Source organism: Puma concolor, chromosome C1 (assembly GCF_028749965.1).
Source record: "Puma concolor isolate L17-30 chromosome C1, mPumCon1.1.hap2, whole genome shotgun sequence".
Taxonomy (NCBI): Eukaryota; Metazoa; Chordata; class Mammalia; order Carnivora; family Felidae; genus Puma; species Puma concolor.
The window spans coordinates 4383416-4401021 of NC_141674.1; the positions used below are offsets into that span (position 1 = coordinate 4383416).

The window sequence follows — 17606 nt, forward strand, 5'->3', positions numbered from 1 at the left end:
ACAGACATCTGTGAACTTGTAGACAGATCAACAGAAATTATCCAATACAAAGAACAAAGAGGAAAAAAAAATACTGAAGATTAATGGGCAGAGCCTCAAGAGGTTTAGAGTTTAAGTAATTAGGGTCCCAGAAAGAGAGTGGGGCAGGAATAAATATTTGAAGAATTAATGGCCTAAAAGTTCCAAATTTCATGTAGGAATAAATTTACAGATGCAAGAGGTTTAGCAAACCGCAAGCAGCATAAATATAGCAAAAACACATGTAGGTACATTTTAGGTGTGGACTGTTGAGGAACAAAAGTGAAAAACAAACAACAAAAAAACAGAACAGAAAGGTGAACAGCCAGAAAAAAAAAAAAAGACCTCACATGCAGGGGGATAATGATTCAGATGACCACTGATGTGTCATCAGAAAGAATGGAGGCCAGAAACCAGTAGAATAACATCTTCAGAGCACTGAAAGAACAAATCTGTTAAGGGACAACATCCTTCGGAAGAAACGCAACTCCAGAATTGACGAAGAACAGGCAAAAAAAAAAACGAAAAAAAAAAAAAAGAGACCAAACAACCCGAAAACAGACAAAAGATCTAAATGAAGACTTTGCTTAAAAGAAAAAGAAAAAAAAAAAAGGACGGATGGCAAACAAGCACCTGGAGATGCCCAGCGTCATGGGCGTCAGGCAGACACTCATACACCTGCTGCAGCAGCGAGTGCTCGCAAGGCGAGCGGCCCAGGCAGCAAGGGTGCGGAGCGGCCGGAGCACGCGTGCGCGCTCGCGCTCTCTCTCTCTCTCTCTCTCTCTCTCTCTCTCTCTCTCTCCCCCGTCTCTCTTTCTCTCTCTCTCTCTCACTCTCATGGCAGGCCACTGCTGGGGAAGTAACACGAAGCCACTACCTGGAAAGTAGCTGGCTACTTTCTCACCAAGTGGAACACACACCTACTTTCGGCTCAGTGGGTGTGCTCCAAGGTGTTCACCCAAGAGAGATGGAACCTTCTGTTCACACAAAACCTGCATCTGAAGGTCCGCTGGCTTTATCTGCAGTTGGTAAAAATTGGAAACAAGTGAAATATGTTTATTAAAAAAAACCCTTTTTTTAATGTTTGTTAATATTTGAGAGAGACTGAGTATGAGCGGGGGAGGGGCAGAGAGAGAGAGAGACCTTGAATCTGAAGCAGGCTCCAGGCTCCAGGTGTTAGCACGGAGCCCCATGCAGGGCTCGAACTCACGAACTATGAGATCATGACCTGAGCTGAAGTTGGATGCGTAACCGACTGAGGAACCCAGGCGCCCCCAAATGAAGTATCTTTAAACTGATAAGCAGATAAACTGTGGTACATCAACAATGTCATTCCAAACAGCGATAAAAATAAAGGACACACTACTGACGTATGCAACAGTAAGGGCAGGGGCGCCTGGGTGGCTCAGCTAGTTAAGTGTCTGACTCTTGGTTTTGGCTCAGGTCACGATCTCACGGTTCTTGAGTTCGAGCCCCGCACTGGGCTCCATGCTGACGGGACAGACCCTGTTTGGGATTTCTCTCTTTCTCTCTGCCCCTCACTGGCTTGCTCTCTTTCTCTCTCTCTCTCAAAAAGTAAATAAACATTTGGGGCGCCTGGGTGGCTCAGTCGGTTAAGCATCCGACTTCAGCTCAGGTCATGATCTCGCGGTCCATGAGTTCGAGCCCCACGTTGGGCTCTGGGCTGATGGCTCGGAGCCTGGAGCCTGCTTCCGATTCTGTGTCTCCCTCTCTCTCTGCCCCTCCCCTATTCATGCTCTGTCTCTCTCTGTCTCAAAAATAAATAAACGTTAAAAAAAAATTATAAAAAAATAAAAATAAAGAAAAAAAAGTAAATAAACATTAAAAAAAAAAAAGAGAGGGATTCATTAAAAAAACAAACAGGACAATGTCAAAAGTACTATACTCACGGAAGAAGCACAAAAAGCTTCACACTGTATGAATCCAATCATATGACATTTTGAAAAAGGCGAAAATATAGGGAGTGGAAACAGAGCAGTGGTTGCCAGGGCCTGGGAGACCACACAAAGACCAAGAGGCAATTTCTGGACACGATGGAAATGTTCTAGGTCTTGACTGTGATGGTGCTTCCAAAGAGCGCTGCTCGAGATAAAATACACAAAGCCAAAACTGACTGGGGAAGAAACCGAGGATTCCACACTCATAGCAGGACATTTTAACACTTTCTTAGCACCTGATAGAAATCTGCCCAAATCCGTGAAGTCCTAGAACTTCTGATTTCTGGTGAATGTTGTCAACCCCCCTGACCCACGGGTATTTAAAGAATGCTGCATCCAACTACAGCAGAATACACGTTCTCTTTGAGTGCACATGATCACCAAGGTCAATTACATGGTGGGGCATGAAACAAGTCTCCATATATTTAAAATGACTGGAACCATACACAATATTCTCTGACCAGAACATTCTCTGACCAAAATAAGATTAAATTGAAATCACTAATCGGATATACAGAAAAACCCAAATATTTAGAAATTAAGCAATACATTTCTAAAAGTAAAATTAGAAAACAGTTTGAACTGAATGATAACGATACAGCATATCCAAATTTGTGGCATGGAGCAAAGCAGTGTGTGAAGCCTCAAAAGTTTATATTAGAAAAGAAGGAAGATGTCAAATTAGTAACGTAAGGCTGGGCTTTAAAAAGCTGGAAAAAGCAGCAATGTGAAACCAAAATATGTAGAAGGAAGAATAAAGAATAAAGAAATAGAAAACAGATAAACAATAGAGAATATTAACAAAGCCAAAGCTGGTTCTTTGAAAGTTAAGTGCCCCGGCCAGACTGGTTACAAAAAAGGTAGAAAGAACACAAATTACCAACGTGAGGAATGAAGGCTCATCTACGGAGAACTACAGACATTAAAAGGATAAGGGCATATTATGAGCAACTTCATGCTAAGAAATTCACCGGCTGAATTCACCGACAAATTCTGAAAAACACAGTGACAAAGCTGACATGAGATGAAAGAGAAAACTGGAAAAGCCCCGGATTTATTAAAGGTACTGAATCCATTCTCAGAAACCTCCCTACAAAGAACCTTCAGTCTCTGCTCATTCCACTAGTGAATTCTAGGAAACCTAAGGAATAAATCATTCTTACACAAGCCCTCCCGGAAAACAGAGGAAGAAGGAACACTTCCTAAGTGAAGTGTGACACTTCCTAAGTAAAGTGAAGGAACACTTCATTTTATCAGGCTGCCATAACTCATCCTAAAACCTGAGAAACACATAACAGAAAAAGAAAATTACCATCAGTGTCCCTTAACATAGATACAGGGGTGCCTGGGTGGCTCAGGTCACGATCTTGCGATTTGTGGGTTCGAGCTCTGCATTGGGATCTGGGCTGACAGCTCAGAGCCTGGAGCCTACTTCGGATTCTGTGTCTCCCTCTCTCTCTGCCCACCCCCCCCGCTCCCCACCCCTCCCTGGCTCACACTCTTTGTGTCAAAAATAAATAAACATTAAAAAAAACTTACAAAAAAAACCATAGAAAAATCCTTAGTAAGATACTAGTAAACCAAATCAAGCAATATATAAAAAGTATTATATCGTGATCATTATGATATCATTATGAGATCAAGAATTTTCCTCAGGAATGTAAGGTTGGTTTAACATTCAAAAATTATTGTCATTCACCAAATAAACAGAACATAAGAGAAGAGTTAGCAAAGTCAGATCACATGTTATTGCTGAACTCCAGGGCCTTCTGGAAAACTTTGGTTTATACAACAATACAGTCTGGACATTTCAGCCTGCTGACACGGGGGACTCAGCTGAAACGAAATGAAAATGTTTCTTTCCGAGAGGCAGAGCGGCACTCTCGGGATGAGAATTCAGATTGTGTCATGTAATACCTGCATGGGACACGTGTTTAAAAACAGAGACGGAATCAGAGAATGGTCTCGTCAGTGGTCCCAATTTGAGAATAAAATTCTGTCGGCCCTCTGTGTGCTCTTTATTAAGTCTCAGGGGGCCTCAGGTCACTGAGAGGAGAGAGGCCCGATGCGGCTCCGATACTGGTGGCCCGCTGCGGCTCTCCTCTCCCACACCGTGATGAGGCACGTTCTGCTTCCTGTCTGTCTCTCTCTCTCTTGCAGAGTTTCTCTCGAGTGCCAGGCTGTGTTCTAGGCTCTAGGAGTACTGTACAGAATACAACGAAGTTAAAGAGCTCCTGATGAGGGCCGGCGAGGCGGACGGCTGATCAGAGGGAGGTGGTGCAGTGGAGGACAGACAGGGTCAAACAGAAAAGGTCTGCCTGGGGCAAAGCGAGGGGTACAGCTCTTGCAGGGTGATGAGGGATGGTTTTGCCCAGGTGACCTCTGGGCAGAGCCCCGAGGGAATCAAAGTATCCAGCCGTGCTGGCATCTGGGGACCAAGGAAGAGCAACTCACAGTCTGGTTGCAGGAGTGGGCTTGCTGTTCTCTGGAGCGGCGCGGGGGCCAGGGCGGCTGGAGTGGAGAAGGGGTATATGGGAGAGGAGGGGTCAGCAGGAAGCGAGGGCCTGATCACGGACAGTCCTGAAGGACTCGAGCTTTGGCCAGGGATTGAGGGAATCACGGACGGTTTGAGCAGCGAGTGACAGACACTGACCTACATGCTCTGCCCGTGTGGAGAGCAGGGTCACCAGGGGGTGAAGGACGTGGGCCAGGAGGACAGAGCAGTAACTCAGACACGAGACCGTGGGAGCAGAGAGCATGAGGAACGGCCCCACTCAGGAGATGCTTCCCGAGGACAGCCCAGGTGGGTTTTGAGATACATTAACTTTGGAGTGTGGGGAAAAAGCGGCCAGGGCCAACTCCAAGGTTTCGCACAGAACACCTCGAAGGCTGGGGCTCTCACGACCAGCACAGGGAGGCTCCGGGCAGAGCGGCTTTGGAAGCATCGAGAGTCGACACAGGATGTCCGGGGGATCCGAGCAGTGATCTGGGATACAGGGGCTGCAGGTGTGGGGGAGGGCCAGGCTGGGGCTGCAAACGTGAGCTGTCAGTGCAGGAAGGTATGCGGCCACCTGCGGAGGGAGTCTGCACAGATGGAGCCTGGGGTCCTGCCCTGATGCTGCCATTTAGCAGCAGCCAGCCGGTCAGGTAACCGAGGCGGCAGGGAGAGGCCGGAAGGAGCGCCACCGGAGCAGCGGTGAAGGGTGTGGGCAGGCGGCAGTGCTCTGGCACCGAGGGAGACGCGGCTGCCGCATCCGCTGATGGCGACCCTATACGCATCACACGTGTGACCTGTCGATGAGTGGGCGGGTGGGGCCAGCACGGGGGCCTCCGGGGAGGGAGAGATGCAGGCGGGCCACGGAGCACGTGGAAGGTCCCTGACCACAGACTCAGACCCTGAGCGACTCCCTGACGTTTGCTTACCCGCCCGAGACAGAAGCAACCATCTCTTTAAGAACATAATCACAAAGCAAAGTCTCTTTCATCCTTAAGGTGGGTGAAGCCCAGGTGAGTTACAAGTTGCCAGATAAGCCTGGGCCAGAAAGATCCAGTTCAACTTACTTGACTTTGAGAGACACGCCCTGAGGGACTCCCACGCTGACAGCCGCGCCCAGGACGCTGTGCCTGGAGATTTTCCTCTCCGCTCCGTACTCCACCACCGTCCCGAAGAAGCCGGCCCTGCAGGGAGCATGCGGCCTGAGCAAGTCGGGCCCCTCGAGGCCACCCCACCCCCTCCTGTCCTTCCCTCTCGCCTTCCCCACCCCCACCCGGAGGGGATCACGAGTGACACCCAGGGGCGCAGTTCTTCCACGAGACTCAAGTTCCTCAGGGCGGGGACCGCGGGATGGTCATGTCCGGCCCGCCATTTGGAAGCCCCCGTACCACGCGCAGCAGGCCTGCTTCCGGTCAGCCGGGCCAGGACTTACTTCAGGGATCCTTTCACGCGAGTCTGATCATCATCCTGGAATTTGTGCTGATAGCTGATCAGTGCAAAGGAGTGAGGAATTCCCAGCTGGGAAGACACAGGGAGAGAAGGCAGGGCTAGCGGCCGCGACTCTGCGGGAAGGTGGGTATTGTGCGCACACCGGCCGCGGAGCTCCCTTCCCGGGCAGCCTCTCAGGCAGGGGCCGCGGTCTGAGTGTGATTTATTAGAGGCCAATATTTAAAAGCTGGGAGAGTTCACTTAAAAATCCAGTTTCCTGACTTCTCACGGAAAGAAAACGTTCTGCGACAAGGAGCCTGCATTCTTACACGGCAGCAGGTGGTGAGGGCTGAGGGGGGGCGGGTCCTCTCACACCCTGTGCTCCTGCCCACCGCAGTGGCATCTGAGTGCATAACTCTGCTGCTCTGGGGGGTCGCTTCCCAACCTGTGCTCTTTCTCACCCTGATTCTGTGGGCTTCTCCTACTAGAAGATGTGAAAAGGGCATTCTGCTTTAGGGTAACTGGAACACAGTTACCCTGGGAGCCTGAGAACAACAACAGCATTTCGACACTGAGTGCGTGTGAACAGAACTTGCCCCCCAGGGCCCCCACGGGTGCTCAGATCCGGGTGAGGGACGTAAGGGACACACGAGGGGGCGGCTCTGTCCTCACCTGCAGGGCCACCGTGAAGTGGCTGGTTTTGGTGTCCCGGACGATGCTAGTGTTCATGGCCGACTGGATACCCCACCGCCACTGCAGGTAGCCCACAGTGTTCTTGTCCAGGTTCCGGGCCAGGACGGTGGTAAGGCCAGGCCGGATCCCACGGGAGGAGAACTGCAGAGCACAGTTTGTCGTCACAAAGCTGGGGGGACACACAGATCGAAAGGGTCCTGGATGACACACCTGGTTCTCAGCCGTTCTTGGTCCCTTCCTCTCTGCCAGGCTAAGACCCTGCTCACCCTCCCGTCCATGAATCCCCGAGCCAGTGGCCCAAAGGAAAGCAGGACACTGAGCCTGTCCTTGAGAGAGTGAGAAGACGCCTTGCTGTAATCTTCCTAGCAACCCTCCCTGCTGATGTGTACTGCCCGCCCCATCCTATGCGGACTGTAACTACAGCCAAAGAGTCCCCTGAATGTCCGCGTTCTGGAAACCAGTGGGTCTAATCTGACTGCAACTGAGAATCATGTCAGGGCGGGAGCAGGGGAAGCGGAGGCCGGGGCGGGCGGGCGGGCAGGTCCCACAGCTGGCTACACACTGGAATCACCTGGCTAATCTAAAAAGTACTGATGGTCAGCTCCCATGCCCCAGGGAGCTGATTTACAGGCCTGGAGTGTTTTTAAAGCTTGCCAAGTGATTCTAATGTGCAGCAAAGTTAGAGGACCCCTTACCCGGAGACCACCCCAGACCAATGAGGTCAGAGTTTTGGGGTGGGGGACCAGGCATCAGTGTATTTTTTCCAAGACTGCCCATGTGACTCCTGTGTCCACCCATGGCCGTGCACATGAGAAGCCAGTACAGTAAACGACTTGCCCTGAAAGGCCTCGGAAGTTGGTTTCCAAAGGAGTCAGCCCCATCTTCTGGTTAAAAAAAGGTATTTCATTTCAAAAACAAAGGAATTCACACTTTACCCAAAGCATTAAAAGGTGAGCAAACAGCCGTTGGACTCAGTCAACAGCCCAGTATCTACCAGATTGCCAAAGTCTCTTTCCTAAGCTTGCAAGGCGTCACTGTTGCATTAAGTAATAATAAACGTGACAGCTGTGATCACAGTGTTCTTGCAAACTTTCAGTAACCGCTCATGCCCAAATGAATTAAGAACCTACTCCTCCTCTCTACAGGGCCCCTAATCCAAACTTTCCCTGGCTTCTCTCAAGTCACACCAGGTGACAGCTGTGTTATTCTGCTTCAGCCACAGCGGGGTCAGGGGAGGCAAACAGGGAGGAGACAGACTAAAGCCTAAAACAGTGACATTTAAAAGAATCAAACTGTAGGGGTGCCTGGGTGGCTCAGTCGGTTAAGCGTCCAACTTCGGCTCAGATCACGATCTCATGGTTCGTGAGTTCGAACCCCACATCGGGCTCTGTGCTGCTAGCTCGAGGCCTGGAGCCTGGTCTGTGTCTCCCTCTCTCTCTGCCCCTACCCGGCTCATGCTCTGTTTCTCTCTCAAAAATAAATAAATGTTTTAAAAAAATTAAAAAAAAAAATAGAAGAATCAAACCGTAAAGACTGAGATTCCTGTTTAATTAAAGTAATACGATTTAGTATTTTTATCCAGCACGTCCTACACAGAGAGACCAATTTGAGACAGAGGTCGGCCAGGCAGCCAGGCAGGCACTGGGAGACGGAAAACACTCCACAGGCCGTCTGCCTTTTCGGGGCTGATTCTACACCGCAAACCAACCTTCTGATCGCTAGTCTGGACTGCAAATAGCCCGACCCTAGGATCAGGGCACCCTGAAGAGCAGACACTGCATCAACGCCCTGGTATCCCTGTCTACACATTTGCATTCTCAAGTCTCATAAACTACTGGGCACTATGATGAAATTTAGTTTCCAAACCTGTAACGGCTGGTAACCAGCCAGCCCTAGCCCCCCTCCCTGGCGACCACTCACTCTGAGGCTCAACCAGAATGAGATGGCCAACAGATTTCCCTCAGTGAAGTGTCTCCTAAGTGCGTCTGATGACCTGGGTGCTGGATCAAAGTACAGATTCCTAGGCCTGTCAAAGGACCTGACTGGTGTGAAGGGTGGGGGCAGGAATCTGTGCTCTGGGTTGGCATCAGGGGTGACAGAATTATGCAGACAAGCTTAGGACGGGTCTTCCCCTGAAGAACCTGGTGGGTGTGCAGATAGACACCCGACTGCAAGTGAAAACCCTGCTTTGCAAACACGGACTATCTCAGGGCTCCTTTAAAAGATTTTTTTTTTAATGTTTAATTTTTGACAAAGAGAGACAGAGTGAGCGGGGGAGGAGCAGACAGAGAGGGAGACACAGAATCCGAAGCAGGATCCAGGCTCTGAGCTGTCAGCACAGAGCTCGATGTGGGGCTCAAACTCACGAACCGTTAAAATCATGACTTGAGTGGAAGTCGGATGCTTAACTGACTGAGCCATCCAGGCACCCCTATCTCAGGGCTCCTTTAACTGTTTTCTCCTCCAGAAGAAAGAGGTTTTATTTCACCTTCCACCCAATTCTTTTATCTGAGCTCACACAGGTGGGAAATAAGGACATCTCTGTGGTTCTAGAAGGGGAGTGATGTACAGTTCTACGAGTGGGCCTTAAAGTGCCAGCATCTGCACATCTCACTGACTGCCAGGCAGTCTCACAAGTGCTCAGTGTTTTGTTCTGAGACAGTGAGACAGAGTGAGAGAGACAGAGACAGGGAGAGAGAATCTTAAGCACACTCAGCGCAGAGCCCAATGAGGGGCTTGATCTTATGACCCTGAGATTAAGACCGGAGCTGAAATCAAGAGTCTGATGCATAACCAACTGAGCCACCCAGACGCCCTCTCACTGTTTAATAAAGACCCTTTTCAGAACTTGAAACATTCTCAGGACAAAGAAACGATCCCCACAAGTTCATAAATATTTCAGGCCACCGACCAACTTCCCCATGAATATGCTTTCCCTCCAGTCTCTCTCTCCTGGTCCTCAGTGCCCCCGGTGTGTAGGCAGGGGCCTCATCCCCACAGAGGAGGAAACCTCGGAGCATGGAGTGTTAGCGTGGCCCGGATGGGGACGAGCAGCAGACGACCCCTCCCCGCGCCGGCCAACCCGGAGCTCTCTGCAACAGGTACCCTGCCTTGGCCCCACGCCAGGGCCACAGGGTCTGCCCCCCGGTGACTTTGTATGACAGAAAAGCGAAGTCCGGATGACCTTGGCAAAAAGAACACACAGGTTCTAGTCTCCTAATCCACAAGGACCAACAAAGAGGATTTCTCTCTTTATATTTACCATCTTGGCGTGAGATTACGGAACAGCTTCAGACCAAATAAAGGTCCCTGCAGATCCCCTGCTCCAAATTCTAACTGTTCAAAAGAGAAAAAGAGAAGGTGTTAGTGTTTTCTCTCACAGCAGCAACCCAGGTCTCAGGTAAGCACCTCTGGTTATAATTCCTTTTCATTCACTGCCATCGGCCCTTGCCAGGGCTCTAAGAGTAGGAGCTGGAAGACTCTTAACACCTCTTCCTCACCTTTGCCAAATGGAGGACTGTTTCCACAGATCCAAAGGAGGCACGTTTCAGAAAGGAGCCCCTCTAATGAAAACGCTGCAGGCCTCTGCTGGTCACAAGGGGAGACTGGCTCCCTATGGCCCTCACTGCCATCTGCACAGCTGCCCACGGCGGTCGGATGCGGGGGAGCCCCCCCTCCCTTGCGTTCCCGGTCTGCTCTGCTTCACTGCCTGAGGGTCTCCTGGGTGACTGGAGAGAGCCCTCAGGCGTCTGGAGCTAAGTCATCAGTGGTCCCTCACTCAGCCCTGGAGGTCCAGCCCATTCTGGCTGCCTCATCTACTTGTCTGGGTGACTTTCAAGGCAACTCTTCAGTGTTCATTTGGCGCAGTTCAATGTGCTCAGCAAAGCTGGCTGTTAAATGACCGCCAATCAGTGGAGCAGAGCACGGACACAGCACCTGCCTTCTGAACTGGGCAGGGGGCGGGAAGACCCTACAGGTTTCTGCCAGAAGGGAACAGAGACGCTGAGTTTCTCGAGGCTGGATTTCTGTAAGGTGGCATCTCAAGGGAGATCTTGCTGCTCTGTCCTACCTCTGAGCTGTCCAGCAGACAGAGGATTCCTTCTCAGGCACGAGACAGACTTTTCTCTTGGGGACAGTCAACTCATGCAAGTTTGACATCCACCTTTTATACAATGATGAAACCAACCCAGGTCTTTTTGAGGGTTGGCATTTAGAGTATAAATGTTCAGAAATAAGACTCTGCAGTGGACAACACGATCCCGCCAGTCGACATTCTTACCTCTCCCCATCCCTTTGCGGAAGTGACTCGTCTAAGTGCAAAGTTAATGGAACCCCCTCCATTTCCATTCTGGGTTGAGAGGCTTCCGGAGAGGATGGCTGTGTCTGTAGCTGTCAAGGGTGCCTAGGAAGTGAGATTTGCTGGTAACGAATGAATCAAAGCACTAAGAAGCACAAGGACAGCAGCCTAATGAATACGCTGTATCTGCCCGGCCAAAGGTGCAAGTGACCTACAGCTCAAATGTACAGGGATGCACGGTATGACCTCAGCTGGTTCGCTTCTCTCCCACTTTGCATCTGAACTGCACGTGGCCACCGAGGTAATGTTTTACAAAAGTGTTAATAGGCAAATTAGAAATAAAACCAGGGAAAGACAGGGCTACATCCTGGTTCCCGGTGTACCGATGGCATCAGACTGCACAGTGACTGCCTCATGTGTCTCTCCTCCCATCGTGGGATGTCTGCACCTCTCCAGGTCTTGCTCGCCACCGGCACCATGGAAAGGACTGAATCCAGGGCTGTACTAACCCTGGAAGCTCCACCAGAGGGGCCGGTTTCCCAGAGTTAGGACTTCATGTGATGCACTTGAAGATAAACATAGGAGTTGAGGGGGCAGAGAGACCTACTGTTACCCTCAGCAGACTGGCCCACCAGTGCCACATCCAAATCGTGGGTAGAAAGACGACATTTTAGTGACCCTGGGTTTAGCTGAATATTGCGTTTTCTGCACACAATAGAGTGTACGTTAAAACTAAAACTGGTTCTTGGAATCACCCATGGAGGTCTGTTTTCTCGCCCCGAATCATCCTGAACTTGGCCGCTACTTCTTTTAGACTGCTCGCATTTCTGCTGGGGGAGCCCTACGACCTTGGAAGCTAAGCGTCCCCTGGCACTCATGTTGCTAACACGTCAGCAAAGCAGTAACAAACAAGGTTATGCCTGGAACTCTCTCTCTCTCTCTCTTTTTTTAAGTGGCTAATTACATCCTTTCATAAATAAAGATGAGAAAAACCACAGCTGCGCAGTACGTTGTGCCTCGTTAACCCAAGCCTCACTGCACTGGGGGGCGGGTTGGGAGTGGGGGGAGTCTGGGCTTTACCTCAATGGACTGGGATATGTGCATCTTGTTAATTTCAATCTGCGGAAAGCCACTTCCGGACACATCTTCGTACTCTTCCTCGTAGCGATCAAAAAGGTCAGTGGCATCGATGCCAACACTGATGGTCCCCTGGGGCAGAAAAACAAGCAGTCAGCAGCAGGGGTGGTATTTGTGGAACGAAAGACAATCTACGCTTTGGCACCCGGCGGTTCACTGAGTGTGGGCAGGACTCCGCCAGGAGGCCCGCAGAGCATGAATGTCACAGTTCACACCAACCAGCAGCACAGCTCCACCGACTGCGAGGGTCAGAAAACCAGTCGCGTCTGCAGGTGAATGACGCGCCAAAGACAAGGGTCAGGGAAAGGAAAACAGTCTACGCAATTTGATTTTTAGAGCCCAAACAGGACCCACTTCATGGGTCTAATTTTAGATCATCTCTAGATTTAACCCATGGATGCAGAAACCTAGACACAAGCCACGTGGACCAAACATGTTCATGTTTGAGTCTAGACACTCTTAAGTCATACAACTACCTCAAAACTCTTTAAAACTTAAAAATAACTTCAGAGATGGGGTGCCTGTGGGGCTCAGTCACTTAAGCGTCCGACTCTTGGTTTCGGCTCAGGTCATGATCTCACGGTTTGTGAGTTTGGGTCCCATGTTGGGCTCTGTGCTGACAGCCTGCTTGGGATGTTCTCTTTCAAAATAAATAAACTAAAAAAAAAAAAAAAAAAAAAAAAAATTTCACACAAAATCAATTGTGGACAAATGGGAGATTGAAAAACTCTTCCCACCTTCTAAATCAGGTTTTGTTTTGTTTTGTTTTTCCAGAGCTAGAGAGAGTGAACAGGGGAGGGGCAGAGGAAGGGAGAGAAAGAGAAAGAGAATCCCAAGCAGGCTCCGTGATCAGTGTAGAGCCTCATGCGAGGCTCCATCCCACGACCCCTGGGATCATGACCTGAGATGGAATCAAGAGCCAGATGCTTAACCACTGAACCACCCAGGTGCCCTTCACTTTCTAAAATTAATCTGAGAATTAAGTTATGAGAAGTGGAACACCATATTCTCTCAAATAATGTGAAGCTAAAATTTGCTGACTGATATAAAATGCTCCACACTCAGAAAATCAATGTTTATTATTTTATTGTCATAAGATTTTTCAAATGGGCATATTTCTTAATCCCACATATAAATATCTGACCACGCACACGTTTTTATTCAGTTCCCTGCAGCCCATTAAAAAAAAAAAAAAACTGTTTTGAGGTTTTCTTTAAAAAAATGTTTATTTATTTTGAGACAGAGGGTGCGAGCGGGGTAGGAGCAGCGAGCAGAGAGAGAGAGAGAGAGAGAGGGAGAGAGACACAAAGACAGAGACAGACACACAATCCCAAGCAGGCTCTGCACCATCAGCACAGAGCCCAATACAGGGCTCGAACTCATAAACCGTGAGATCACGACCACGACCGGAGCCAAAGGCAGGTGCTCAACCGTCTGAGCCACCCAGGTGCCCCCCCCCCCCCCCCCCGAGGTTTCATTTACATACAATAACATAAACTGCACCCGCCCAAAGTGCGTAGCTCAGTGAGTTCTGACAGACATATAGACTCGCAAAACCACCTCCACAATCACGACCCAGAACACCTACCGCCCCCGAAGTAGCGTGGGAGCGTGTGTTTCTGTCCCTGAGAAGGGGACATGCGAACAAAGGCGGGAGAGGGGAACGAGGGAGGACGACGCTGGAGCACTAACAGCACAAGGCTTGGGAGGAGCTGGGGTTGCTGCCTGTGGCTGATTTGTGGACATCACGGGGAGGGAGGGGGGAGATCCAGGAGACGACCAGCTGAATCCTGCAGCTTTGCTGGTTTGGCAGTTATCCCAGATTTTCACGTTTACATAACGTACTACCATCACCATCACTAGTATTCTCGTCAGCGGTTGACTTAAACTAAGAAGCCAGACTGGGTTTGGTGGACAGGCCTTCACTCTCCACTCCTGACATCTGCCACAGTCCCCTCTAGGGGCGTGTGGGGTGCACGGTGCGCTCCCCGTCTCAGTGTGGGTGTGAGCCGTAGGAGACACAGGCAGGTGGCTTGTGCCTTGGCCCGGGACATGCGTGAAGCTGCGGTCAGCCGTGTGCCTGGACAGCGGCAGGTGCATGTGAACACGGGCGGAGACAGGTGGCCAGTCCTGCGGTCCCGCTACGTGGAGAATTATCAAAAAAGAAAGTATCACCTCCCGCAAAATAACAAAACCCCTGCATATTTACATCAGATGGCAGTCTGAATACTCTCACCAGTGTTTTCCTCCTACTGAATGGTATAATCAGGCGGTGGCATACTTTCAGTGAAGGGCCGCGGTGACTATTTTAGGTGTTGTGGATCCTACGGTCACTGTTGTAGAGGAGAACAGCCCACACCCAGCTGACCCCAGTAAAACTCTCTTCATTCACCTTGAAATCTGAATTTCATACATTTTTCATGTCTCAAAATATAACTTTTTCTTTTGATTTTTTTTGATCATAAAAAATATAAAAACCATTCCTACTTCACAAGTCACTTAAAACTGGGCAACTCCTGATTCGGTAAACACGCAGGGGTTTTGTTGTTTTGGGGGGGGATAATTCTTTTTTGACAAATTCTTCAGGCAGCAATAAAATTAAACATAGTGTATATTTAACAACAAAAACAAGCACTCAATTTCCATTTTCTCAGTAAGTCGATGAATTTGTAACTTGTATGAAATATTTTTCAACATCGACCATCCATCCATAGTGCTAACTCAGACCACATGAAAATTAAGTCTAAACTCCGGTGTCTCCTTTAATAGTTAGTTCATTGTTCTTTAAAGACCATGCCCGGAAATGAAGGGTAGCAGCAGCAGGGATTTACAGATCAAATGGTAGTTCCTCTGTTAATTTCACTATTTTTCCATTCTAAGGTTTGTAATGCACACATGAAAGATAAAGCCATAGCTGTATGTGTGTTCGTTCTAGTAGCAAAAGAACCTCGCAGCTGCTAATGATGCCACTTTTATGTGAGTGTTAACCAGATGCTTCAAATAGAAAATCAGTTAATGTTAATAATTGTTTGATTAGAATTATAAATGTACAATGCTGTGAATTATAAGAAATGTATATTTAGTCATCTGAATGACTAAATGTATTATTGGTCTTCACCCACAAGGTTCCAGGCTCACAGCTCCAGAAACCCTAGAAATTTCTGGTGATTAGGGCGATAAAAGTGTCTTCTGTTATGTTAATGAAGGCGACTTGTGGGGGGGCGGGGGGGGCGGGGAGCTGAATCAGCCAATGGCCAATGACTTAGGTCAGTCTGACTACGCAATGAGGCCTCCATAAAAATCCAAAAGGACTGGGTTCTGAGAGCTTCGGGTTGCTGAACACAGCGGAGGTACAGGGAGAGTAGGGTGTCTGGAGAAGGCACAGAAGCCCCAGTACCCATTCCCCAGACCCTGCTCTGGCTGCTGATTTGTAAACTGAAGTGTTTTCCTGAGTTCTGCAAGCCCCTCTAGAGAATTAAAAGAACCCAAGGGGGCGGGTGTTGGAATCTGCAGCCCTCAGTCCTAGGCCTTGGGCTCGGGACTGGCATCTGAATTGGGGGGTGGGAGCAGTGTTGGAGGACTGAACCCCTAACATGTGCAATCTGATGCCGTCTCCAGGTAGACGGTGTCAGAATGGAGTTGGATTCTCGGACGCCCTGTCGGTGTCCAAGATTTGCTGGTTGTGTGCTGCCCTCATCCTCGGTGTGGGAATTGGGGGAACTCTATGAGAAAATGTTACTGTAAACTCCAGTCAGAATGTTCCACAATGAATGTAAAATTTTGTTTTTGTGGTGACATTCAAATACCAGTTTTGGTAAAGTACAGCGTTACAGTACAAGTATCTTATTGAATCAAGAGACCTATGGAGTAGAAACAGTCTTGGGATTAGTTACAATGCACACAGATGCATAACCGTGTCAAAACCTGGGCAGCTCAGTCGGTTAGGCCTCTGACTCTTGATTTCAGCTCAGATCAGGATCTTGAGGTTGGGGAGTTCGAGCCCCGCGTTGGGCTCTGAGCTGACAGCAGGGAGCCTGCTTGGGATATTCTCTCTCTCTCTCTCATTCTGTCCTCCGCTGCTTGTGCTCTCCCTCTTCTCTCTCAAAATACATAAACAAACTTAAAAAATAAAATAAAACAGACAAAAAAAAAGCTGTGATAGTCTACCTATGGAAAAAAAAGCTAAAGTTGTCAAAACGTACAAATATTTTTGTGTATGCAGAGTACCAGCAATTTTTTTTTGTGAAGCTGATTCTGAACACAAAAAAATGTGGCGTGCCAGTGCATTAAAAATTGAATATTAGGAATGTCTGAGTCTTTAAAGGACTCCTTTTTAAAATGGCACAATAAACCCTGTAGCTTTTAAAATATTTAAGAAATTGCAATCACTGGAAATAAAGCACGTAACTCTGAAATTGAGCTCCTGAGGAAGGACAAACTGCATAAGAGAGCCCCAACAGTTTTTTTCATTTAGAAATTCCATAATGGTATTTTGGAATATCTCAATTTTTGGTAAGAATCGTTGGGTGGAGCTGTCATCTTTAATTAGTTAAATTTATCTTCTATCCTGGAACGGAACGAAAAGGCCTTGCGTGCAGCTTTGTGGCTGGCATGTAAATTTGATGAAGCAGTCAAAAGATCATAAATAAAGACAGTTTATAAAAAAAAAAAATGCGTCAAAGAAAAATATTCCAAATGGAGACAAAAAGACAATACTTATGGAAATACTTGGGCCAAAATACATGCTCCACAAGGTAGAAATTTAGAATTTAGACTATTTTCTTCTCAATTAAGAATACTATAGTATACAGAGAAGAATCCAATATGTTAAAAATTTCAAATTTACTAAATACAAGTGTAGAAGATGGTAGGCAATGTCATGAAAGAAAAAAAAAAAACACTAAAGGTACATTCTTTGGAAAAATAGTGGTGCCACAGTGAGGGAGTAAGAATCCAAAGAAGGCCTCCCAGTGGGTCCTGCCTGCTGGCATGTGACCCTTGCACAGAGCCCTCTCCTTGATTCTGCACAGGACTGGGACTTGCTTTTGTCCAACAGAGTGCAGTGGGTGTGAAGGTGTCGCCTTCAGAGCTAGGTCACAGGAAGACTCGAAGCTTCTTTCAGGCCTTTGGAGGTGCTTTTCTGGGGAAGCTCACTAACACAGGACAATCTATGTCCCCTGAGACTGCTATGCCGTGAGGAAGCCCAAGCCAGCCGGGGTTAGGGGGAGAAGAAGGAGAGCCACCTGGGAGGCACAAGAGTGCAAACGTCATCTTCAGTGTGACCCAGCTGCCACTGGACTTCACCCATATGAGGAGACCCCCCCAGGGAGAACCATGGTCAACCACAGAGAACCTGGTCAACCACAGGACCAGGAGAGAAAACCCAATTGTTCACGCGAGCCACTAAGTTTTGGTGTGATTGGTTATGCACTGATACATAACCAGAACGCAGAATATCAGAGACAAAAACAGCTGATATACGTATGTGAATGTGTGCCAAAAATGATTCTGCTTCTGCTACTTTTATTTATTTTTTTAAGTAGGCTCGACATCCAATGTGGGGCTTGAACTCACGATCCTG

General features: G+C 48.5%; 1 protein-coding gene across 2 annotated transcripts in view; it reads right to left on the reverse strand.

Moving 5' to 3' along the window:
- DNAJC11 (DnaJ heat shock protein family (Hsp40) member C11) overlaps positions 1-17606 on the reverse strand; it is a 69485-nt gene that overhangs the window by 5517 nt on the left and 46362 nt on the right. Inside the window, exons 5-11 of one of the 2 annotated variants that reach the window (XM_086715552.1) lie at positions 11969-12097; positions 10871-10993; positions 9854-9927; positions 6571-6760; positions 5903-5988; positions 5538-5654; positions 4431-4487 (exon numbers count right to left, since the gene is read on the reverse strand). In XM_086715552.1, the coding sequence (XP_086571678.1) occupies positions 4431-4487; positions 5538-5654; positions 5903-5988; positions 6571-6760; positions 9854-9927; positions 10871-10993; positions 11969-12097 (776 nt within the window). The remainder of the gene's footprint in view (positions 1-4430; positions 4488-5537; positions 5655-5902; positions 5989-6570; positions 6761-9853; positions 9928-10870; positions 10994-11968; positions 12098-17606) is intronic. The other variant, XM_025912121.2, reaches the window with a different exon arrangement.